The following is a 25,419-nucleotide window of genomic DNA, read 5'->3' as shown; positions in this document are numbered from 1 at the left end:
GTGTGTGGATAGACAAGCGAGGGAGTAGGCGATTGGACTGGGACCCAGCGGGTTCCCGCAGCAAGCGGCAGGAAGGGCACTGCCATTTCCCTGCTCTGACCCCACCGCCACATACAGCGTCATAACCCAGCGACTCTGAGTGGCCCGACCCAGGTGAACTACCTAAGCCTCTGCTCCTCACCCAGCAGCACGAAACAGCAGAGGGGGCCGCCATTTCCCCGCTCTGACCACACCCCCACATACAGCGTCACAACCCAGCGACCTGGTATTCCAAGGCTCCGCTCCTCACACTTAAAGGGCGCGAACAGAACAAAAATGGCTCAAGAAGATCACAAAGCCCCAGAGCCTATAAATCTAAGCGATGAAGAAATAGCAAAACTCTCAGACGCACAGTTTAAAACACTGGCGATCAGGATCCTCACAGAACTGGTTGATTATAGCCACAAATTAGACAAACATATGAAGGCAGAAACTAATTGAAATGAATGGAATTGCACAGGAAACCAATAGCGATGAAAAGGAAACTGGGACTCAAATCAATGGAGTGGACCAGAAGAAAGCAAATAATGGCCAAACAGAAAAGAGTCAAGAAGCAAGAATTCAAAGAAATGAGGAGAGTCTTAGGAACCTCCAGGACATCTTTAAATGCTCCATCCGAATTATAGGGGTACCAGAAGGGGGAAAGGCACAGCCACCAGTGGAAAACTTATTTGAACAAATAATAAAGGAGAAGTTCCCCAATCTGGTAAAGGAAATAGACTTCCAGGAAATCCAGGAAGTTCAGAGAGTCCCAAAGAAGTTGGACCCAAGAAGGAACACACCAAGGCACATCATCATTACATTAGCCAAGATTAAAATGAAGGAGAGAATCCTAGAAGCAGCAAGAGCTAAGGGGACAGTCACCTACAAAGGAGTCCCCATCAGACTGTCAGCAGATTTCTCAAAAGAGACCTTACAGGCAAGGAGGGGCTGGAAAGAGGTATTCCAAGTCATGAAATCCAAAGACCCACAACCAAGATTGCTCTATCCAGCAAAACTTGCATTTAGAATGGAAGGACAGATAAAGTGCTTCTCAGATAAGATCAAATTCAAGGAGTTCATCATCACCAAGCCCTTATTATATGAAATGTTAAAGGGACTCATCTAAGAAAAAGAAGTTAAAGAAACATGAACAGTGAAAGGACAACAAACTCACAGTTATTAAGAATCACACCTAAAACGAAAGCAAACTAAAAGGACAGCTAGATCAGGAGTGGAAACATAGAAATGAAGATCTCAAGGAGGGTTAGCAACAGGGGAGTGGGAGGAGCAGAAGAGGAGAGAAGGTACAGAAAATAAGTAGCATAGACAGTAGATAGAAAACAGATGGGGGGCAAGAATAGTATGGGAAATATAGAATCTAAAGAACTTGAGACACACGGACATAAACTAAAGGGGGGGTAATGGTGGGGACGGGGGGTAGGGTGGAGGGGAACGAAGCAGGGGAAATAGAACAACTGTAACAGCATAATCAATAAAAAAATTAAAAAAAAAACAAAACTGGTGCACCAAAGGACACTAACCACAGAGTGAAAAGACAGCCTACAGAATGGGAGAAAATATTTGCAAATTATATATTGATAAGGATTTACTATCCAGAACATATAAAGAACTCCTACAACTCAACAAAAGGCAAAAAGCCTAATTTTAAAAAGGGCAAAGGAAAACAGACATTTCTCCAAAGAAGACACACAAATGACCAATAAGTACATGAAAAGATGGCCGTCATATTTGGTCATTGGGAAATGGAAAACAAACAAGCAAACCCACAGAGAGACACCACTTCACACCTACTAGAAATCTATAATAAAAAATGGTAAATAATAAAAGTACAGGATATTGAGAAATCAAAACACTTGAACATTGCTGGTGTGAATGTACCGTGGTATAGCTGTTGTAGAAACATCTGGCATTTCCTCAAAAAGTTAAAGACAGAATTTCCATGTGATCCAACAATTCTACTCCTAGGGATATGCCTAAAAGGACTGAAAACAAGGACGTAACAGACACTTCTATGCCAACTCTCATGGCAGCATTATTCATAATAACTGAGTAGTAGAAACAACCCAAGTGTCCTCCAGCAGACTAGTGGATAAACTAAACAAAACGGGCCGTATACACATAATGGAGTGTCATCAGCCATAAAATGAAGTACTGATTCGTGCTCCAATGTGGATGAACCTGGACCACATGGCCAAGTGGAATAAGCTGCTCATGAAAGATAAATATTGTACAGTTCGGCTTAAGTGAAATATTGAGAATAGGCAATTCATAGAGACAGAAAGTAGGAGAGAGGTTACCAAGAGCCAGAGAGGAGGGAAAAGTGGGGATTTATTACTCAGTGGGTACAGAGTTTCTGTTTAAGGTAGTGAAAGTTTTGGAAACAGATAATGGTGATGGTTACACAATATTGTGAATGTCATTAATGCTGATTGGTACACTTAAAAATAGATAAAACTGCTAATTTAGTGTTATATATACTTATACTATATTTAGTGTTATATATTTATATTTATAATGTTATACACATTTATAATATAATGTGGGAACATATATATTTACCACAGTAAAAAAGTAAAAGGAATATTCTGCAAAGAGGTTTGTAAGCTTTCGCAGACTGCTAAAAGTCTCACGACAGGAAACAGGTTGGGAGCCCCTGGACTGTAGGGCCGCATGGTCGCAGCGAGTGTCAGATGTGGGGGGGGGGTCCCCTGTTGGTGATCACGAGTGCTGCGAGGGCACGGCTGGCTGTGAGATTAAAAGGATGCCATTCGGCTGCCATTAATTCATCCACCCTGGTTGCTTTTTGCTTTTGTTGTTAGGAGACTGGTAATGGTGGTTAATCAAACAACGCATTTGTTAAATATCACCCTTAGATGCTGTGGGGGACATCCTAGGTCTCTGTGCTCAAGAAGTTTACACTCAAGAAGGTGCTACAGGACACAGCACACACACACACAACTGAGGAGAAATCACTCAGTAAACTACGGTTCCGACGACAGGAACTCAGAGGGGGAAGACAGAAGTAGGCAGCGGAAGGAGTCAAATGGGGCTGCGGTGCTGCCAGCTGGGCGGCAGGTGAATGGCCGCGCACACGCACCGGCACTGGACGTGGTGTCTGAAGGTGGTGATGTCGATGTCCATGTTCCCAGAGGAAGCGGACTTCCTTCTGTGTTCCTGTTGAAAGGTCTCCTCATTGTACACATCTCGCTTAACATCGTACGTGAAAGAATTCTCCCTATATTTAGAGTCAAACTCTTGATTGCTACCCTCTGGTTGCATCATTCCTGGATGGGTGAAAACAGATCGAACAAAAAGCAATTTAAAAAACCTAGACCCTTTTGAGTAAAATTTCCAAATCATGATACCTTATATTTGCCTAGCACATTGCAGTATTATAAAACTTTCTCATGCATTTTACAATTTTATACTCAAAACCACCCTATAAAGAATGCAAGGTGAGAATTATTCTAATTTTGGAGAAACTGGGGCTCCAAAGTTTAAACAGACCTGACTATTACCCAATTAGAGTTGGGACTAGAACCCAGGTGTCCTGCTAGGAAGCCTAGTTTTATTTATATTCAATTGTGTTATAGGAAAATGATTAAGAGGTACAAGTCAGTATACACTAACTATCACCAAAAAAATGCGGAGGATTAAGTGGTCAGTGAGCACAGTGTCTTCCTAATTTCTTCTCTATTGAAGTAGCATTATTATCTCTCGACCCTTCCCTGAGCTTCATAGCACCCGATCTAGCACTGTTTATTTGACCATTGTCTGTTTCCCACACTAAAATGGGAGTCTAAGAGGCAGGACTTTGACTGTTCATGGCTGTTTTCTCAGGACTCAGAATAGTGCCTGAGACTTAGCAGCCCCTCAAGAAATATTTCTTAATGACTATGTAGTATTCAATTAGTGACCTCATGGTGTAGCAGAAAAAGCATTGCACAGGGTCTCAGGATACTAGGGATCTAGCCCTGGCTGTTTTTCTAACTAGCTGCCCGACTGGGGCCAAGTTTCTTATAAAATCAGTTTCAGTGTCAGTTTCCTTGTCTGTAAAATGACGGTGGTTGGGCCATATGATCTCTAAGGGTCATGTTAAGCTTTAAAACTCTGTATGGTCTTGCTCTTTTAAGGGAATGAGAAGGAGGAGTTCATGAGGATGGATATAGTTCCATCTCTGCAAGGAAGTGTAATCATTCTTTATCATCTGTGTTTTTGAAAAATAAGAAAGGCATAAACTCTAAAATTCTTCCACATAAATATAAAAAGGTATATATGTATCATAGCTCTAAAATACATTGGCAAACACAAAGTATATAGGTCATAGAAATAGTTCATTAATAGCTGAGGCTGGGAATATGTTTAATGTGCCATCAAAGCCATCTTCCCTCCCAGTGATCACACACCCACATCATCACCAGCCTCTGCAGAGCACTTACTATATGGCTAGCACTGCAGTAGATTTTTTTCATCAGTGTTTTCATTTAATTTCCACAACAATCCTAGTACTGCTGTTATCCCTATTTTGTAAGTGATAATACTGAGGTTTTAGAAAAGTTAAGTAGCTGGGCCATAGTTACGTATTGTAGTTTTACCCTCAAAGCATTGGGTAGCAGTACTGTGCTAAAATCACAAATTCACACCTTGAACTAAAATCACAAATTCAGTAAAGAAGTGAGAATGTGGTTGGGGAATACAGAGGAGGATGGAAGAGCTGTTTTACAATGTATCACTTAAGAGAATTAGTACTTCGTGTCTTCTACAGAAAAGAAAAACAGGTAGAATTGTACATTAATACATAAGTAATATTTCCTTTTTTTCTCCCACCCATAGAAATATTTGAGCCAGCCTTCCTTTTTTTAATATGTAATCTTACAATAAAGTTTCATTACTAGAATACGTGTTCCTGGCAACTAAAAGAGCCTACTGAACTTGTTAATTATATTGAAACTATAGTACCTGCCATCCTGGATCAGATCCAGGGTCTAGAATCCAGCATTTTGTTTGTGAAAGTGGCAGTGAGGACGGGGTGGTGAGAACAGGCAGTGCATGAACGTCGTCGAGAACAGCGGCGGCAGTGGGACTGGGGAGGGGGCGGGGACAGCAGCAGCTACTCAGCCCAGCAGTGGCTGTGGTGGGTCATGCTGGGCCCAGCATGGCCAGATCTGATCTTTTCCAAGAGAAGCCATAATTCCAGATTTTATCTGGAGTTCCGATTTTTAAATGTTCTCGATTACTTTACATATTTTCAAAAAGATAGTACACATTTAAATAAACACCTCTGAAGGCTGGATTCAGCCCGTAGGCCACCACGTATGACTTGTGTATCAAGAGTATTGTTATTGAAGACACACAAAATCCTCTCCTCTCATCACAAATTATAGTTTATCCCCCGAGAATTTCCCTCTCTTTCAAAGCTAAGTATTTACATTTCCTGTTGTTGTACCCTTTGGAGGCATCATATCCTATTAGTTCACTTATGGAAAGTAGTGTTTCATTTTCTTGACTTCAGTCTACATCATTGATATTCAGGGGGTGGCCTTCATCTCCTAGCCTTCAACTTACTGTCGAATTTAGTGAGTTCCTCGGGGTCCTACAATAATAGCAGAGCCAGAGTCTGAACTCAGCCTTTCCGATTCCAAAATAGATGCCGAACCCGAATACAATGTAACCTCCTACAGAGTGGAATTAATATTCCCAGCCTAGAAGGATGAGGAAGACCTCCTGGAGGAGATGAGATCTGAGCTTTGCTCTGTCTACACTGGGGGCAGGAAGGAGAATAAGGTGTTTTAGGAGTAGGACAGGATAATTTCAGAGACAATAAGGTAATAAGGCAAGTAGTTCAATAAATCTTAGCAAAGTCAATGTTAAGTTCCCAAAAAGTAGATTGAGGCCTATTAAAGGGTCTTGACTGCTGGGTCCAACCTGGACACTTTAGCTATTGAAAGTGTTGGAGCAAATGTAGTGCTATGCACAGAGAGCCCTGCCTCAGAAGATGAATTGTGTCAATGCCGTGGTCTGGAGCTGTCTCAGGCAGCAGCCCGAGCCACCTGCAGCTATTTAAACTCAACTTAGTTAAAATAAAATGAAATTAAAAATTCAGTTCCTCCATCACACTAGCCACATTTCAAGTGCTCAACAGCCACAGGTGCCAGGGGCTACTGTACCAGACAGCACATATGTAAAACATTTTCCCCATCACGTTAAGTTCACTGAACAGCACTTGCTTGGAGTTAGAGCCGGAGCTAAAAAGGCCAACTGGAGACGATCACTATTACTGTTACAGTAGCCTAGGGGAGGGGTCATAACCTGTGGGGCCCCAGTGAGGTGACTAGGAGGGGCACGTGGAAGGGTGGTGTTAAAGGGTTCATCCCATGCCTGGCTATGGCAGTAAGAGAAAACACATGATTTCCTTATTGGGTGTTTTTTTCGTAGTCTTCTCTGGAATTTCTTTAGCTCCATTATATCTTTCTTGATTTCATAGAAACCCTAGTGGTTCATTTTTATGCACTAGCAGGACCCTTTCCCCACAAGGTGCAGTGACCAGAAGCTCCTGCTAACAAGTGGCAGATGTAGTTCGGTGTGGAAAGGTGATGCATTTCAGAAAAACATCATCCAAACTATGTTGATGGGATAATGACCTTCCAGCCAAGACACAACACAAGGGGGAGTCTCTGTTACTGTCTGCTAAGCGTTAGCTGGATGGGGCCTCTGCCCGCAATGAGATCAACATCACGCAAAACTCTACCCATAATCTGGAAGATAAACGTCCACTTAGAAAACAATTCTCTGATGCTACCGGCCATCAGACAAAATATTTAGGCGGGTGAACCGTGGGTATGAACTTGTTACAGTTTCATTTTTGTGACATAAATGTGACATAATTTAGGGTATCTGGGTTCACTATGAACTAGTAGCAATTTATTTAATCTCTGTAAATCACACTCGGTGCTTACATAAACAGCATCACCACCACCTGGGAACTAGGTTAGAAATGCAAATTCTCAGGCTCCACCAAGCAAGACCTAAACTAATCAGAAACTCTGAGGATGGGCCAGCAGTATGGTTAAGGTAGGCCTCCAGGCGATTCCAACACACCATAAAGTATGCGAACCACTGTAAATGTAGCCAATTATTTTATTTAGCCTTTCAATGCTAAATTGGGGGGCACTGTTAAAATACAGGCACTTTTGACCTAGCTCCTTCAACCCCTAAAAGACCCCTATCTATCCAGCCACCCATTGATTCATTTACATAATGTTGAAAGTATTTTAAAAGTCAAGAACAAAAAATTTAAATGCAACCCAACATACATGAAATCCTGAGCCTAATTTAGTTGCAAGAATTTTTCCTCCAATATTGTCTGAAACATCTTTTATGTTCTCTATACTCATGGGAAGGTGAAATTCACTTTAAAAACTTCAAAATAAGCATTTGGAATTCCATCAGAAACACTTCTTTCCCCCTTATCACCTACATTTTTACGGGGAATATTAGAACAGGCACAAACCAGCAAAATATTAGAACAGACAAAAACAGAGCATTGCTTTTAGTGTCCTTCAGTCACTGCGCCTAGTGGCTGGGAGGGATAATAAGAGGACAGCCCCCATGGAGCTGAGCTGACCACTGGACACAGAAACAACCATCTTATTGTGACGTGGTGAGAGTATAACAATTAGGGGGTGTTGGAGAGAACTCACTGTTGGGGTGAGGATGTTGGAGAAGGCTCCACAGGGGCCACTGACACATAGGCTTTGATACGAAGAGAAAGGGGCTAAGGGGGGTGGTGGAAGCGTGGACTCGGTCACAGGGAACACAGTGAATGAACAAAAGCAGTGAGGTCTGAACGTAGGGGGCGCGCCTGGGCGGTCGGGCCTCAGGAGATGGACGGGTGGTGGGGTGAGGCCGGCAGCGCACCACTTCTGGGGGGTCTGACAGTTCAGACCAACGAGCTGAAGGGATTCACTTCGCAAAACGCACACAACTGTCACTGCCATTCCACGCGGCCTTTCAAAATCAAAGAAAATACCTCTGAGCGATAAGGTCCCAGGGACGACCGTCATTCATTCATTACACACTTTTGACTGAGCGCAGCCCGGCCGGGGTCGGGCGCTGCCCCCGCCCGGGGACTTCGAAGTGTAACCAGAGAGTCCCTCGCACCGGGACGCGGACGCCGGGGGCCCGCCGCAGCCTCGCCGCCCCGACCTGCAGCCCCGGTGCCCGGGCGCCTCCCGGCAGCGGCTCACCGGGTTCCTCGGCGGCGGCGGGAGTGCGGGCGCCGGAGGCCCACGCAGCTGCGGCCGGGCTGGCGGCGCTGCCCGCACCGGCGCAGGCGGTTCCCGAGCCGTTGCGGCCGAACCCGCGGGCGTTCGGGCGGGCGGGCGGGCGGCGAGGGCGGGGGCGGGGGCGAGGAAGGGCAGCGCAGGCGGCGGGTGGGGAGCAGGGAGCTGGGCCGCCTCCCGCGGGAGCCCCGGACCTGCGCCGCCCGGGCCTCCGCTCGCTTCCAGGTCCGACCTCCCTCGACCGAGGGCCGTCCTGAGGCCAGGCCCCGCGCCCCGCGCCCCGCGCCTCACACTCAGTAAGTCGCCTGGAGTCTCCCCGCAACCTCGGCAGGTCAGGAGAGGCGCGAGCAAACTGGAGGCGAGAGGGTCGCCCAGATCCGCACCCGGGGATCTGCAGCAGCCCGGGTCCTCCCGCTGAAGGACGGCGGCCGGGGTCTTCTCTCTGCTTTCTCTCGGTCCACCGGCTTCGACGCCCCTTCCGAAGCCCAGTGCCCGTCCCTTCCCGCCTGCAGCCTTATATCCGTGATCGGCAGTTGCAGTTTTACACTCGCTGGACTGCTGTGTTAAACGTTATTCGCCGTACCTATTCCTTTTTGTAAATCGCCTCGCTCCTAAAAGGTCAAGGTTTTTTTTTTTATCTTTCATTAATTGCTGAATCATCAGGACCTAAAACAGGTCCTGACTTTTCTAAATATAGTAAGTGCTCAATAAATTTGTGTTGAGTCATTGAATGATTTCCCCGAAGTTAACTAATTGTAAGCTCCTGTAGGCAGCAACTTGTCTGTTTTCTAGTCACCCTTCCATAAGAAGTGCCTGGCACCTAGTAGGCATTCAGTACATACTTGTTAAATGAGTTGAGTAAATGTAATGCTTACTTCATCTTTACCCTTGTGGTCACTCTCACCTCATCATCCCAGTTTGTTGTGAATTTCTTAGAATTCCTACTTCCAAGTTTCCTTTCCTCTGTTGTCCATTTACTCATCCCCTTGATTCCTCACTCCCAGCCCTTGTTTTTTTCAGTCACATTTTTGCTCCTATTCCTTCTTCAGCTTTCATTACTTCTTTCAAAGCTCCCTAACCTGAAGGTTGACTTGGAACATTTTCAAGCACCATGTCTTTGTAGGATAGAGAATCTAGGCTAAGCCACATTGATTCAAAAAAGAAAAAAATAAAGAAAAAGAGAAGCTTCATACGAATCACCAGTGAATCAGGTCTTAGGTTTTCTTTATTTTTGTCCTCAACAAGCACTGATGATCCTCCACCACCTCCTAAGTCAAGATCATGGTCATTGTTCCTAATTTGTTCAACAAATATTTATGGGGTATCTTTTATGTTCTAGGCACCACACTAGATGCTGGGACAAGCCAGGCAAATCTGAGCACAGCAAGGGATGTGTAACACAAAGAATGAATAATCATGGGAAGCAATGAGAATTTTCCTGACTTGGACCTACTTATTTCTTTGAAGGTCCAATTCTTCTGCTTACCATAACAAGCTTTTGCATAGGAATAGGTTTTGGTAACAGTCAGGGTAGGAATGGGGTTATAATTTGCTCATACAAACTTATCTTGTTCAGCTTTATAAAATAGTGGGAATGTAAGAAAGGAACTCTCTTTTGCATGAATTCCAACTAAGGTCTAAGAAAGATCAATTGACTTTTCTAATACCACTCTACCCTGTTCTTCTTACTCTGAGAGACATGAAGTAAATGCTTACATCCTTTTCAGTGGAAGCTCTTGAGGGCAGGAGTCAGTTGGTTTAAAAAATGGTTCTCAAAGGGAAATACCAGAGTGTTTCCTGAAGCAGAACTGCTTGGGGTTTATTGTAAAAATGCATATTCTCGGTGCCCATTTCAGACCTATCCAATTAGACTCCCTGCGGGTCCGGGAAAATCTGAATTTTACACTCCCAGGGTGACTTTTATGCACCTAAAAGTTTGAAAACTACTAGGAGAGTTTGGATGTAGTACGTCGGCTTTAGTGCAGGGCTAATATTTGCTTTTGGGGCAGATTTTATTAGAATTCCGAAGAGCTGACCATATGTTCTTGAGCAATGGGGATGCAACAGCTTTCTGGCCGGAACGCTTCTCTCTCTTTTTTAAATGCAATCATTCCTTGGCAATTGCGGGTTCCGCTGAGCAGGTGCTCTGCTGCTGGTGGTGACTAGTGGCAGTTCAAAGATCTTTTGGCTCCTTTCCCGACACCGTGTTTGTCACTGTCACTTTCCACCAGGCATTTGCCCCGCCGACCACGGTGGGGCGCACGCGGCATGTGTTGCCAACTTATCCTCTCCTTCCCGGTCAGCCTTCGCGCGTTTAAAAAGAACAGGCAGTGAATTTCTTCTTCTGGTCTCCAGCTGTTACTCTCTTCTCGCGAGAACTGTGTCCCCTGTCCTCCTCTCTCATCAGCCCCCTCCCTTGGGCAGGTTCCATATTGGGTAAAATCTCAGTTCTCGGAGAGTCCCAGGAGCTCTTCTCGCGAGAGTACAGCGGGTGGCTCCTGTTCGCTGCTTCTGGAACGGCGACTACTGGAACAGCAGCAGCTGGAGCGGTAACCCGTGGCGCAGCCCGGAGTCGGCCTGATCCGGGAGAGGGTGCAGGGAGATCGTGGCGGGCGCAGCCTTGAGCTCTGGAGTGTGTCCTTCCCATTAGCAGAGCTTGTCCCTATCGCTGAGGCGCGTCCAGCCGCTGCGGCTGGTTGGGGCCGCGCGCGCGGGAGTCGGCAGGGTCGCGGCTGCGGCACCTGTGCAGGCAGCCGGTGCGGGATCCCCGCCCTGCAGCGTGGGGAACCGGGGCCAGGGAGCGGGTGCGGGTGCAGGCGCGGCCCCGGAGGGCCACCTCCTCCCCGCGCGGCCGCCGCTGGAAGATGTCTCAGGAAAGGCCCACGTTCTACCGGCAGGAGCTGAACAAGACAATCTGGGAGGTGCCCGAGCGTTACCAGAACCTGTCCCCCGTGGGTTCCGGCGCCTATGGCTCAGTGTGGTGAGTGTCACTGGGTCTGGGGCCGTGGTGGCTAGCTGGCCTTTATGTCCCAGAGACAGGCCTGCCCCCACGGCTCAGCGTTGCACCAAGCGGCAGGAATTTTCCTTGGGGGAGAAACATGACTGCCCTTGGACCCTTGTCCAGCGCCTCCTGTGCCCCTTGCACCTCTCACCCTGCACACCTAGGTAGGTAGTCGTCCGTGTGCAGGGCGCAGGTCCACGGTGGGCAGTGGATGGTGGTGCTGGCGCTCGACCCTGGTTTGCACCCTGCGTGTTCCCTTCTTGGAAGTTGCTGCTCCGGGGGCGGGCACCCGGAGAGGATCTTTCTCTAGGGGCCGGGGGGGGGGGGATCTCCCTAATAGCGTCGAGCAGAAGGACCCTCTATGGAGGTGCACCCACTCTGAGCGCCGGAGGCTGCCCTCTGAGCAGACAAGCCCGGGGAGCTGCAGGGAGAATCAGAAGGGCAAAGCCCGACCCGGAGGCTGCCGTCTTCTGAGCAAAACTGACGACGCAGGGCGTCCTTTCCGGGTTTTTTGCAAGCCTCTGTCGAAATCCCATTTTGAGAAGGGTTCTTTTTGAATTCTCAGTTCCATTGGGAGCAACCCAGAGAGCTTAAAATACCGACTTTATCTCGGTGAGCACTGTGCCAGCTTGAGTGCTGTGTTTCCGATTCGGTTGAAGGCGTATTTCCTTTCCGTAGACTGGGGGGTGGGTGATAGTGCCTGCGAGAGCCGTGCAGCTTGAGAAACTGGTGGCCTCGCTGATTAGTCACATTCCAGTGCCCATTTAAGCATTGTTTGACAAACAATTTTCTCATTTGGAGCAAGTGAGATCCGTTGGAGGCCCTCGAGATCAAAAAGTTCTGAACATTGCTGGGAGATATTGTAAATATTTTTTTAATTACGATAATTCTTGTGAATAGAAGTTTTTAAAGCCCCCTGAGAGAGTTTGCAGGGGACTTATCTACATTTATACATTTATAGTCTGAGGTACACGATGGTTTTCATAAGGATGTGGAATATTTCAGTTTGAATTCACACTGTGAGTGTGTTTTAAATTAAATTAATACCATAACATTTCCGGACCCAAAACATTCACTAACTTCCCTTACAAAGTTTTATACACTCTATTTTAGATTTACTGTAATTTGAGAGCCCCTGATCTGAAAGATTCATGTAATTCATGCCCATGCAACATTTGAAAAGGGGTCTATAAAATTACTTCTTGTTTCGAAACAAATTCCAGCCTTTCGGACGTATTAATCTTTAAATATAATTCCTGCATTTCTTAAAGTCACATCATGAATTTCCTGTTTGGTAGAATCTTCTGGGTAATTGAGATTGTGCAATTGGTGTCCAGCAAGAGATCATATTGCATTATCTAGTTCACGCTGCTTGAACCATGTTTCTGACAGCACCATGCCTGACATCTTTTCCACATTTTCATAGCAGACAGCATATGTTTTAAGGGAATTTGCAACATTTTATTATATATGTGTGTTATCGACTTGCTAATTTTCAAAGATAAATTTGGATATTGCTCCTTTACTAGCTCATTAGTTTACTGTGTTTTTCATTCTTGAATTGACACATTAATTTTTGTAGTGTCAAGTTTTTGTTACCAATGATGTTTAAACTTTAATAGAATGATACAGCAGAATAGTTCAACTATGGTGAGTTTAGTGAACTTGAAAAGAACTGCTTGCAAGGTTTCCCTGCTGTTGGTGTGAATAGCTCTGTTCTGCATCTGGAGATCCAGATTTACAGTTCCATTAAAAGAACTCCATGTTTCTTTAGTGTTAGTATGCTTTTCTGGCTTAGAAGCCAGAGATATCTGACACTTGAGATAATTAAGTTAAACAGATTTTTAAAAATAGATAATACCTTAAAATATTAAAGTATGTTCAGTAAAAAGTCTTTTTTTCTGTTCTGCAAAGATGCTACTCCTTTCCTCAGAGACAACCACCCTTAAGTTTCTTGTGTGTCCTTCCAGGGAGGCAGAGGTTGTTCTTTTGGTATTATTTCTGTGAAGGGGACTTATGGTGTGACTATAGCCCTCGGTGGAGGAAAATACAACTAATACACGTCACAATTGACTGTAAACAACTATAACCTGTTTTGGGTTAAAAATATCAGAACTTAGATTTACAAGTAAGTGTTCTTCAGAGTAGTTATTTGAAGTTGTCCTTTCAATTAGGAACTTTTCACATGAGGCAGAAAATACTTCCTTTTGTAACTTTTTTTAGAATTCATTTTGGTGCTTGTATTTTTTTTTTCACCATCTTCATTCATCCTTTGAGTGCAAATTTGATTTTAGGAAATAACCAAATGAAATTGAATCCACATAATTTAGAGAATTTGTACTAAAATCTGGTGAAAAAGATTTAGCAATCAGGTTGGTGATACTGTTTTATGCCTAAGAGGAATCTCAACTAAAAAGTAATAACACAGAATTTCTTGTGTGACTCGTAGAACTAGGCCTGAAGTCTGTTCCCAAAACTATTGTTGAAAGTATTTTAAGGAATCCGACATCATTGAAATGTGTCAGTTTCCTAATTTGATTATTCTGAAGTATGATATACTTTGATGTGTAATTTAAAATTTCATTTTTATAGTAAGGCAATTTTTATGATTTTAACTTATACTAAATATATAATAAAAAAGCAAATAGAGCCAGTGTGATAAACCATCCATGAATTAAAGATCAAGGACTCATACTAGAAATTTGAGAATTACAGGGTTTTATAAATATGCCTTTCCTTTTTAAGGAGGAAAGGGAACTAAACTAAGTCTTGCAGTTTTAAGGAACCTTGTGCATTGTTTGAGGGGAAATGAAGTAAAATTGTTTAAGAATACACTGTTGCAAAGCATTGATTTTGTGGTTTGGGGACAGGAATCTTTGTGGTTATTTTAAGGAAATACAAACAGGAACTTAAATGCCTTTTCTCTGGGGTATGGTTTTCCAGACCCTTGCTGTTGATTAGAGGAGGTGGAAGGCACTGGTAATGTAAAATAGGTGAGAGTTGAGAATTGTTCTTAAGTCATATTCAATTGTTTATTCAGCGGTATTTATTAAGCACCAACTGTAGACCTGAGAGCAGATGAGACAGAGCGAGGTAATGCCTTCCTCTCAGAGAGTTTACAACCTGATGTGAATAGTAATCACATTTTATGGATTGCTTACTCTGTTCCTGGCATTGTGCTGTGCAGTTTATGGTATTTATCATCAGTATATAATGTATATAACAAGACTTGTAGTAAGAGGTTGACAGATTTTACTAAGAAATCAAATCCAGCTCCCCAAATGCTTGCGGAACAAGATGGTATATTAATGAATATAATAAAAATAAATGAAGCTAATTTTTTTTAGTACTAATGGCCATTTACCATTTTAAATCTTTTGTTTTAAAAAAAATTTTAGGATGAGCCAGGGTACAAGTAGATAGAAATATGACATTATTGAGTATGCAAAGGTGACTTCTTTGACTTCTGATCAATGAGAAAGGTTTGCCCTTTACTTTTCTTGTGGTGATAATAGTCCCAGGCTGATCTAACTTCCCATTTGCTTTTCTTTGTAACAAAGATGATGTCATTGGCTACATGTTATCATTGCTAACCAGTAAATATTTAAATATTCATATTGCTACATAAATACTTTTTTAAAAAATATTTTATTTATTTATCTTTAGAGAGGAAGGGAAGGAGAGGAGGAGAGAAATATCAATGTATGGTTGCCTCTCATGAGTCCGCTGCTGGGAACTGGCCTGCAACCCAGGCATGTGCCCTGACTGGGAATTGAACCGCGATCGTGTGGTTCGCAGGTCCGTGCTCAATCCATTGAGCTACACCAGCCAGGGCTACATAAAGACTTTTAAGACGGAGTTCAGTCAAGTTGGCTATGAAGTCATTTTCTTTATCAAACCCCATTTTCTCACTGATACTTTTCCACTGGTTCCCATTCTAAAATAAGGGTATTCTGGGCCTCTAGCTTCTCAATTTTGCCAGTTTTAATTTCTCTCTTTTTTAAAATTCTCACCTGAGGATATGTTAATTGATACAAGAGAGGAAAAGGAGTGGGGAGGAGAGAGAAACATGGATCAGTTGGGTACGCGCCCGACCAGGGAACCTGCAGCCTAGGTTGGACCCTGACCTGGATTGAACCTGCAACGTTTTAGTGTATAGGTGTCGCTCCAACTAACTGTGCCATCTGGCCAGGGCTGCCAGTTTAATTTTTTGATGCTAAGGAGACTCGTCCTCAGAGGTGATCTCTATGTTGACTTTGCTTTTCATGGGCAGCTGTGCAGATGGCTCTGAGCCTGCCGCCCCCCCCCCCCCCGCCTTAGGATTCAAAGGTGGAAGAATTCGCTGAGTTTATTCACTCCCCTTTTAGAATTAACTAGAATTTTAATGGGATTTGATACTTTATAAAGTATTTCCATCCAAAGTATTATCATTCAGTTTCTCCTGGCTTTATGAAAGGCGGCATCATTAGCTGAGTTATGTAGCTGAGGAGCTGGACTCATTCATAGAAGGAATGGCAGGCATACTCGTCGATGCTACTTGGGGTTGATTCCGGGGTTTCAAGACTTTATAAGTCTCCTTTCCTTTATCTGCTGATGAGGTTGTGCTCTTTGCCTCCCTACTCCTTCCTTTTGTGAAGAGGGGTTGCTGGGTCACTTGTGACAGAGCTGTGATTATGTGCAACCAGTCCTACCACTGCCAGTGCACGGCTAGTCTGCGTGGTGATGCCTTGACTTATTAAAGTTACATGTCTTCCTCAGTATGGATGAACTGAAAAATGAATTCGTTGTGCAGATTAAATTTTTCCCCACAAAATTATTAGACACTGCACATAGTTAATTCCTGAATTTATGAATCTTGGTGGTTTGAAATTCTTCAATGTACATTTTGTGAATTTGGGAATTCTGTGTATGGTTGTGTTATGTAAGTATAGGATATAAATAGAAATAATTGTTTCTCCAGACCGGTGAAAATACATTGGATTTTTACTTTTTACTATGAAATTTGGTACTGATTTGTTCCTATCCAAGAGTTACAAGTACTGTAGTGCTTAGCTTAAAAAAACCCAAAACCTCATTATAAACTGGGTTCTCTGACTTGAAATCTAGAGATTTCATCTCAGGGTTGCCATGTACTTGGAAGTCATGCACATGTTCCTTCGGGACAAAAAGATCTCTTTAAACATTAATATTTTTTTTGTAAGTGAAGCTTTCACTATTAGAAGTAGTTTTTCTTTGTATAGTGCTTCCATTAATTAAGTACATATGTGTTAAAGATTTATAAAATTAACTGGCTTTTCAGCATTTTATTCTTTTTTAAAATTTTATGTTCGGGAAGAAGAAAATGGTGGCCTGTAAATTCTGCACATTTGAAAAATGGGTCCTGGGTTGTGACATGCTTGGTTTCCAGGTGGAATGTGGGGGAGAAAGTGGTACAGAAAGACCCTGAGTTTTGGCTTAGGACAGTAAGTAGATTTTAGTGCCACTGTCTGAACTTAGAAGTATTACAGGGTATAGGGTTAGGAGGCAAAGGAATAGAAGATGTGTTCATGCTAATCTCTTTGAGGATAGGACTCTGTATATATCAATACTTTGAGCACCTACTGGGAAAAAGAGACAAAAATTTCTGCCCTTAAGAAACTATATTCTAAGGGGGGTGGAAATAGAAGTAGAAAATAAGTAAAATTGATAGTATGTCAAGCGATAAGTGCTGTGGGGAAAGGTGAGGGAGTGCTGGGGACGGCTCTGTTGCACTTTTATGTCGCGTAGGCAGAGTAGGCCTTGGATGAAATGACAGTTGAGCACAAACCTGAGGGAGGTGACGTAGAACACCTGTTGGATGTGGGCGTGGAGGCAAGAACGTTTCAGGCTGAGGGATCAGTCAGCTGGTGCAGAGGCCCCTCATGAGGCAAAGGCCCTTTGTTCTCTAGGAATAGCTAGTAGACCGGTTTGGCTAGAGCCGAATGAACCAGGGGCCGAATAGTCATGGTAGGAGGAGGTAGCGAGAGGGGCTGCAGACGTACAGGGATCATGTAGGGTCTCTTTTGCCTTTGTAAGAACTGTGTCTTTGACTCTTGGATGAGAAGGGAAGCCATGGAGGGTTATGCCCATGAAGAGACATGATCTAACTTGTATTCTAACAGATCATTCTGCTCTGGGGTTTTTTATTTCCATTTTTTATCAATTACAGATGCTAATTGTATTGTGTTGGCCAAAAAGTTTGTTTGTTTTTTTCTGTAAGATGGCTCTAGTAGCTCTTATTTGTTTCCAATTTCACTGAAAATAATTTTGTAAGATTGTTTTATGACAGCTGTCATATCAGTGTGCATTTAAAAAAACTTAAAAAAAAACCCTTAAAATTGGTGAATTTTTGTGTAACCATTTTAACATTGAAGATGGAAGAAAATATGCAACATTTTCAATATATTACATTTTGTTATTTCAAGAAAGGTGTAAGAACAACTGAATTGCAAAAAAATATTTGTGCGGTGTATGGAGAAGGTGCTGTGACTGATTGAATGTGTCGAAAGTGGTTTGTGAAGTTTTGTGCTGGAGATTTGTCCCTGGACAAAGCTCCACAGTGGACTAGACCAGTTGAAGTTCATAGTGACCAAATTGAGACATTATTGAGAACAATCAACGTTATACCATGTGGGAGATAGCTGACATACTCAAAACATCCAAGTCAATAAAGTTATTGGTGAAAATGAAAAATGTGTCTTGTTTTTAAGCAATCATTTTATTTATTTATTTCAGAGATTTCATTTATTTTTTAGAGAGGGGGGGAAGCAGGGGAGGAGGGAAGAGAGGGAGAGAAACATCAATGTGTGCTTGCCTCTTACATGCCTCCCTACTGGGGACCTGGCCTGCAACCAGGCATGTGCCCTAACTGGGAATTGAACTGGTGACCTTGTGGTTCACAGACTGGCCCTTAATTCATTGAGTCACACCAGCCAGGGTAAAAAAATGTGTCTTTCATTTTATGGAAAAAAATTAAATGGTCTTTTTGGCCTACCCAGTAGTATAGGGTTGAATGGGAGAGTCAGGTGAGTTGGTGCACAGTCCTGCCAATGCTCGCAACTCTCATTCCAGAAAGCTCAGGGCACCAAAGCTAGTACTTTTGGTGGGCCCTGGAAACTGAGGGACCTCAAGCTCTTTAAAAAGCATGGGCTCACTTCAGTTTTTCAGGTTTGTGTTGCCAAAAGGAAAGGAGCGAAGAGATTATCTCTAGACTTTTGACAAGAGATTAGCCTTCTGGCAGATGGAATGTTTTCTTTGGGCTTCTAGGTTTTTTCTTACAATCAGGTCATATTTTAAAAGTCATTTTTACCTTCCCTCTACATTTAAGGTCTCATTCATTTGGCCCTGTATCTACTTTACCTTCCTCCACCATATTCCTCCATTAAAGTAATTTTAGCAGAGGTGGGATTGTCGTTACCTACTACTAATGTTTTGGCTATGAGGCCCCCAGAACTTCTTTGTTAACTTGAAAGTTTTTTATTTTATTTTTTAAAGATTTTATGTGTTTATTTTTAGAGAGAGGGGAAGGGTGGGAGAAAGAGAGGAAGAGAAACATCAATGTGTGGCTTGTGGCTGCCTCTTGCATGCCCCAACTGGGGCCCTGGCCCACAACCCAGGCATGTGCCCTGACTGGGAATCGAACCAGCGACCATTCGGTTCTCAGGCCGGCACTCAATCCACTGAGCCACACCAGCCAGGGCTGAAGAAATTTTATGGATTGAAAGATTCTACATATATATGACCGTGTAAAAAATCTGTAGGATTTATTGTCTTCTCTGTCTTCACAGGTACAAGTTTCTCTCTTCTTTCATGAAAGCTATCCTGCCTTTTACTGCTCTGGTTGCAGAAAATAAGTGTTCCTAAACACAGATTCCCATGGCAACATAACAGAAAGGTTATAGAACAAATGTTTATTTTGTTTAGATCTGCTGTCTGAGTAACTTTAGACCTTGAACATGTTAGCTCCTGTTACTTTGAATGATGTTGTTCCAGGTTTCCTTATTTTCCTGAAAACCTCCTCCCTTAGGCCTCGGAGGTGCAGTCCCCGAGCCTGTGACGTGAAGGACTGTATGTGGCGCGTGCGTCTCTTACTGTCATTCTGCCCGCACGTTGCTCCGGTTGCTTGTCCAGTCCCATCATCCAGAGTGTTGGCATCGTGGAGCACATGACCATAACAACAACAACAAAAAAAACATACCAGCAGTCCCCTTTGTTTTCTAAAATTAATTAATTCAGTATTTCCAGTGCCAGGCTCTGTACTAGGTGATGTGTTTATAGAGATTAAAAAAACACCAAAGCAGGAAGGGTTTCTGTTCCTGAAAGTATCATTCTATGAGCGACATAATTGTGTTTCCTCAGGTTGCCGTGGAAGTCCTCTTTTTGGAAGGAGCTCTTTTTTCCTGCAATCTTTAAAAAACTTAAATTGCCATCTCAAATCTACCTTTATATTTCTAGGGCTTCCCTTGAAATGTTCTTTTAGAGTCTTCTGTGTCTCTCTTGAATCTGGTGACATACTGGTCATTTTTTACATCTACGTCAACTTTCTGCAAGGATATGTGTTGGAACTCGGTGTCAGAGAAGCCTTTCCATCTGATGATTCAGATCTAGAAAGTGATGACGTCAGCGTGGGCCTACAAGAGGTCAGAACTTCTCCTTTTGATCTGCCATCGGCTCAGGAAAGCTCTGTTTTAGGGGAAGGAAGGGACTCTGAGGGTACAGGTCCTCTTAATGCTTAACCCAGCCCTATACTTCCACCTAAGGTAGTGTCTGCTGTGATGAAGCTGCCCATCACCAGTTGGAAATTTGTGAGAGAGAAACTCTTCATCAGAGTTTCTCTCTCACAAATTAATCTGCCCTAATCACTCAGGTTGAGGTGTCTGGTTTATGCAGATGGATGTTGAACTTTTACATTTCCTCATCCCTGTAGTAGATATCACTTTATTCCCAGAAATAATCACCTTATTCTTTTTTTAAAAGATTTTATTTATACATTTTTAGAGAGGGAGAGGAATGTCTGTGTGCCTCTCACATGCCTCCCACCAGGGATCTGGCCTGCAACGCAGACATGTGCCCTGACTGGGAATTGAATCCACAACCCCTTGGTTCACAGGCCAACACTCAGTCCACTGAGCCACACCAGCCAGGGCTTAATCACTTTATTCTTAATATCCCCAATAGCTATTTCTTTATTTCCTTTTCTGTCAAATCCTGTATCTAGGGCTTTAGCTAGCTTGAACCTTCTTGTACTTAGATTTTTAAATAATAGTTTCTATTTATGTTTTTTTCTCCAGACTGCCAAATGCTGATGAAAATCTTAGTTATCTGCCTAACTTGGTATAATAAAATGTGACTTCCTGATACTATTAGTATTAAATTTAAGTGAAATATTGATGTTGGTATCTTATATTGATATATTTCTAATAATGTCCTCATCCGACATTTTAAATGTAGCTTGCTTCATTTTCTGATTCCTAGTTTGAGATCCTAAGTGCCTTTATGCTTTGAAGTGAAAAATCTCAGTAAATGATACTGGTGGTAAAGGGAGCTAACTAAGAGAACAAAGTATAATAAGCATCTCTCAAGCTGTGCGTACGTACATTCCCTCTGGTACATAGTTTTACCTAGGGTTACTCAGTCTATTGACATTTTGGGTGGGGTACATGTTTTTTATTGTGGAGACTATCTTGTGCACTGCAGGATGTTTAACGGTGTCCCTCTACCCTGCCCACTAGATGCCAGTGGCAACTCTCAGTTGGTACAGCCTAAAGTATATCTAGACATTAACCCATGCCCCCTGAGGGCACGTGGCTGAGAACTGCTTGTATATTCTGCATATTTGAATTGATTGCCCATGAATAAAAATGAGATCAGATCATTTGAACCTTCCACCTGCACAAAAGATAGAAACAGTGTACTTTCTGTGCATATTCCTTACGAACCCATTACTGAAACAGTCTCCACGGTGGCTTTGTTCACATACTGTGTGTCCAGGTTCGTACTTCCAAACTTAATCTCAAGAATATCTCACCCTTTGGATTTTTAGTCTGTTGAAATGTAGCATTTCATGATTTTCCTCGATTATTTTTCTACGCATTATTGAGGACAAAGAACTCAAGAGACATGGCACTAACTATCCTAGGAATAGATTCACATTGTAAAATTGTATGGTTCAGCCTTAGGTACGTAGAGCTGGTATTTGAAGAAAGCTTATCATTGGTGAATGATAGTCGTCATGAAAAGTACAATCAGGAAATGAGCAAATTACCTGAAGATTTCTATTACTCTAGGTATTTAAGGCAGCATAATTTTGAAAGTTTGGAATATGTATATACAAGGTCTGTCTAGAAAAAGTCCAACCATTGTTAATATGACAACAGTTTGCGAGACATGGATATCACCTGGCCGCCAAGGAGAGTGGGCTGGAATGTGCGTGTGTGAACAGTGACTTTACTGTACTAGTGAAGGTGGGGGTGGTAGATGCCATTGAGTGAGCATGTGTACTCTGTGACTGTCACATTCAAAATGACTGAGTGAGTATAATAACAAATCTGCATCAAATTTTGCATTGAGCTTGAACAATCTACTGCAAAAGCTGTTTGGATGATTCAGAAGGCTGCAGCTGTGGGCAACTGGTGATGGGCAGCTTCATCACAACAATGCATCATGTCTCGTGCAGAGGATTTTGGCAAAACATCAAATCACCCAGGTGACTAAGTCCCACGACAGCCCAGATTTGGTGCCCTGCAACTTCTGGCTTTTCCCAAAACAAAAATCACCTTTGGAAGAGAACAGATTTCAGACCATCGATGAGTTTCAGGAAAATACGATGGGGCAGCTGATCGTGATTGAGAGAACCATGGGAGGCTCAAGGTGCCTACTCTGACTTTTAATATTACATGGCTGGATACCTTCTGGACAGACCTCATATATATTTATGTTTGTATTTTAGACTTACAGTAGGAAAGGAAATCTTTTGATGTATATCAGACAGTGTTAAATGTTCGTCAGTGTATAAAAGAAATAAACAAAATATTAATGTACTGTATATATAAAAAGATTGATATGTATGGAGAGATGGGGCATTATGAGCTATAGTATTAATAGTAGATGGTTTCATGGAGGGAGAAGAATTTGAGGATTCTTTTGAAGGATGGGCAGTGTTTGGAGAGGAGGAAAGGGAACATTTTTAGGTTACCAGGAGAAACCATAACTAGGAGAATTAGATTTGAGATGGGCTGGCCTGATGGAGGAATATCTCAGTTGGACGAACCCAGTGCTTACCGCTGGTTGCTCGTCAGGATCACTTGTGGAGCTTTTAAACACACAGGTGCTTGGGTCCTACCCACCAAAATTAAGAATAGGTCTGGGCCCTGACCAGTGTGGTTCAGTTGATTGGGTGTTGTCCTGCAGAGTAAAATGTTGCAAATTCAATCCCCGGTCAGGGCACATGCCTGGGTTGTGGTTTGGTCCTCAGTCAGGGCACGTACAGGAGACGGCCAATTGTTTCTCTCCCACATTGATGTTTCTCTCCCTCTCTTTCTCCCTCCTTCCCCTCCTTCTAAAAATAAATAAATAAAATCTTAAAAAGCCGCACTTTTGTAGGCAGCAGAGAGCTGGGTTTGAAGTAGCGAGGAAGTGTTCCTACACTGGTCCAACTGAGGAACAGAGTGGATTGTAGGAAGCAAATATGTTGCTTTGTAAAAAGTCTTCAGTAATTTTTTTGTGTGTCTTTGTTCATTCTGGCTCCCCAGCTAGATTTCTCAGTTCCTTGAGGTCAGGAACTATCTGCTTAGGTATGTATATATTTATTAATCTTGCAGAATTTTCCAAGCACTCGGCTAGATTCTAAGGATAAACTATAGCTTCTGCTCTCCCTCACAGTCTGCCTAAATTGGGAAACAGACATAGAAAGGGATAGTTTTTTGTAGTTCAGTGTCATTGCATTAAGTATTGGCTACATTATGTTGTTGATTTTAGTAGTTCTTATCTAATAATTGCTGAGTAAGTATGCCTATTAACTTACAGAAACTATATTTTAGTTATCCTTAGCATGACAACAGATGATCAGGGATATAGGCTCTCAGTTAGGTTTTAATAATCTGCCTCCTGTTACTGTAATTTCAGAGAAATATTCAACCTCAAATTTGAAATTAAGAGCTCTAAAAGATATTGAGACTTGACTGTGATAAGCCCCATGCTTGTTCTTTTCATCTTGAAACATTTAAAATTACCCGTTTTTTATAGCACTTACCCGTTCATAACACTTTCATATAATTATCTTGAGCCTCAAAATGTCAGTGGGAGATAAGCAGGGCTGGTCACGTCACCATTCTATTGACTTGGGAACAGGCTCGTAGAAGCTTTGGCCAAGATCACCTGCTAGGAAGTGCCAGAACCTGAACTAGAACACAAGTCTTTTCACTACTAGTTCACTTTTCTCTTTACCAGACTGTATGCTTTTATGCTTAATAGAATTCTTTGAGATCAGCTCATTAAAGTACTGTAAACAGAGACTATTCACCAAGATGCAAAAATAGCTTTGTTAAATGGAATTTCAGTGATTTTTCTAGAGCACTGATAAGATTTTATCTAGTGTTCCCAGAAGTAAATGAGCTATCTTGGAAATTCCAGTATTTTGATTAAAAAAAAAAAACAAGTTCCTTTGGATTGGTGAACACATAATATTATATGCAGATGATGTGTTATAGTGTGGTATACCTGAAACCTATATACTTTTATTAACCAATATCACCATATAAGTTTAATTTAAAAAAGAAAAATACCAAATTGGTAAGTGTAATGCTTTAAAAACATGGCCATAAATTATTTCGTACACCTCCCTTAAAGATATGGAACTTAATTCTCCTCCCGTTGTGTGAAGACTGTACTTAGTAACTCAGCTCTCTAATGTGTGCAGCCTGGTAGGAACGGGACTGCTCGCCATAGGTTGGTCATGGAAGACATTGTGGCCTTTGTGTCATCCTTCCTCTGAGATCAGTTGCTCTAGGGCAGTTTCTCAACCTCAGTATTATTGATGTTTGGGGCCAGATAATTCTTTGTTGTGAAGGATGTTTAGCAATATCTGTGGCCTCTACCCACTAGGTGTCAGTAAACCCCTCACCCCCCACCCAACACACACATCAGTTGTGACAGCTAAAAATGTTTGACATGTAAAAGGTCCCCTGGGGCAGGGGGTCCAGTTGACCTCCGCTGAGAACCACTGCTTTAGGGGGAGCCAGCTGCTGCGTTGAGAAGGCACTGAGGCAGCCCTGTGGAGAGGCCCACAGTGTGGAGAGCTGAGACCTGTCCTCTCCACGTGCAAGAGCCACCTGAGAAGTGGATCCTCCAGTCTCAGTCAGGCCTCCGGGCCGCTTTGGCCAGTGTCTTGACTGCAACCTCAGGAGAGACTGTGAGCCAGAAACACCCAGCTAAGCTGCCCCCAAATTCCCAACTCACAAAAGCTGTGAGATGATAAATCTTGTGTAGGACATGAAATTTGGCAGTAATTTTTGTCCTGCAGTAAATAACTAATACACTGCGTATTGCTGTAAAAATATGTGCGTGTCATAAGATGGGGAATCACAGACTGAGCAAACCCCCAAAGTTGTTAAGTCACATTATTGCCTGTTACGTACTTCTGCAGCCATGTTTACAGCATGTATTTGGAGGATACTTTCCTGGATGTGAAGCTTATATACAGCATTACTGTAAAAGCCTTTTCATTGTAGCAGCAGGGCAAAGTGGATTGATAGTAATACTAAATAGTTACAATGTAATATATGGTTGGTTTATTTCATATTTCAGATTTGCTTGAAAGGAGTTAAAATTTGTGATAACAGCAAAAACATTTGTTACTGAAATTTTCAAATACACAAAAGTAAGGAAGATGTACTGATGATGACAACATGCTAATGGGAATTTGGAAAATAATTGTTTTAAAAGAAACAAATAGGACTTCCAGCCAAATGGAGGCGTAGGTAGACACACTGCCTCCTCGCACAACCAAAATAAGGATAACAACTATTTAAAAACAAACAAACAAAAACAACCAGTACTGACAGAAAATTGAACTATATG

At 42.6% G+C, this 25,419-nt stretch overlaps 2 protein-coding genes across 4 annotated transcripts in view; one reads left to right on the top strand and one right to left on the bottom strand.

Annotated features, from left to right (window-relative positions):
• Positions 1-3,324, bottom strand: part of SLC26A8 (solute carrier family 26 member 8) — a 74,484-nt gene extending 71,160 nt beyond the window's left edge. Inside the window, exon 1 of the mRNA XM_037146256.2 lies at positions 3,140-3,324. Within this exon, the coding sequence (XP_037002151.2) occupies positions 3,140-3,324 (185 nt within the window). The remainder of the gene's footprint in view (positions 1-3,139) is intronic.
• A 7,437-nt stretch (positions 3,325-10,761) lies between these two features.
• MAPK14 (mitogen-activated protein kinase 14) overlaps positions 10,762-25,419 on the top strand; it is a 66,242-nt gene continuing 51,584 nt past the window's right edge. Inside the window, exon 1 of one of the 3 annotated variants that reach the window (XM_037146241.2) lies at positions 10,762-11,304. In XM_037146241.2, coding sequence (XP_037002136.2) covers positions 11,189-11,304 — 116 coding nt within the window. In that variant the 5' untranslated portion in view covers positions 10,762-11,188. The remainder of the gene's footprint in view (positions 11,305-25,419) is intronic. The other 2 variants (XM_037146240.2, XM_037146239.2) reach the window with 2 other exon arrangements.

The sequence above is a fragment of the Artibeus jamaicensis genome, unplaced genomic scaffold (assembly GCF_021234435.1).
Source record: "Artibeus jamaicensis isolate MK-2021 breed Jamaican fruit bat unplaced genomic scaffold, CSHL_Jam_final contig_1803, whole genome shotgun sequence".
Classification (NCBI taxonomy): domain Eukaryota; kingdom Metazoa; phylum Chordata; class Mammalia; order Chiroptera; family Phyllostomidae; genus Artibeus; species Artibeus jamaicensis.
This window is presented reverse-complemented; position numbering and strand designations above follow the sequence as displayed.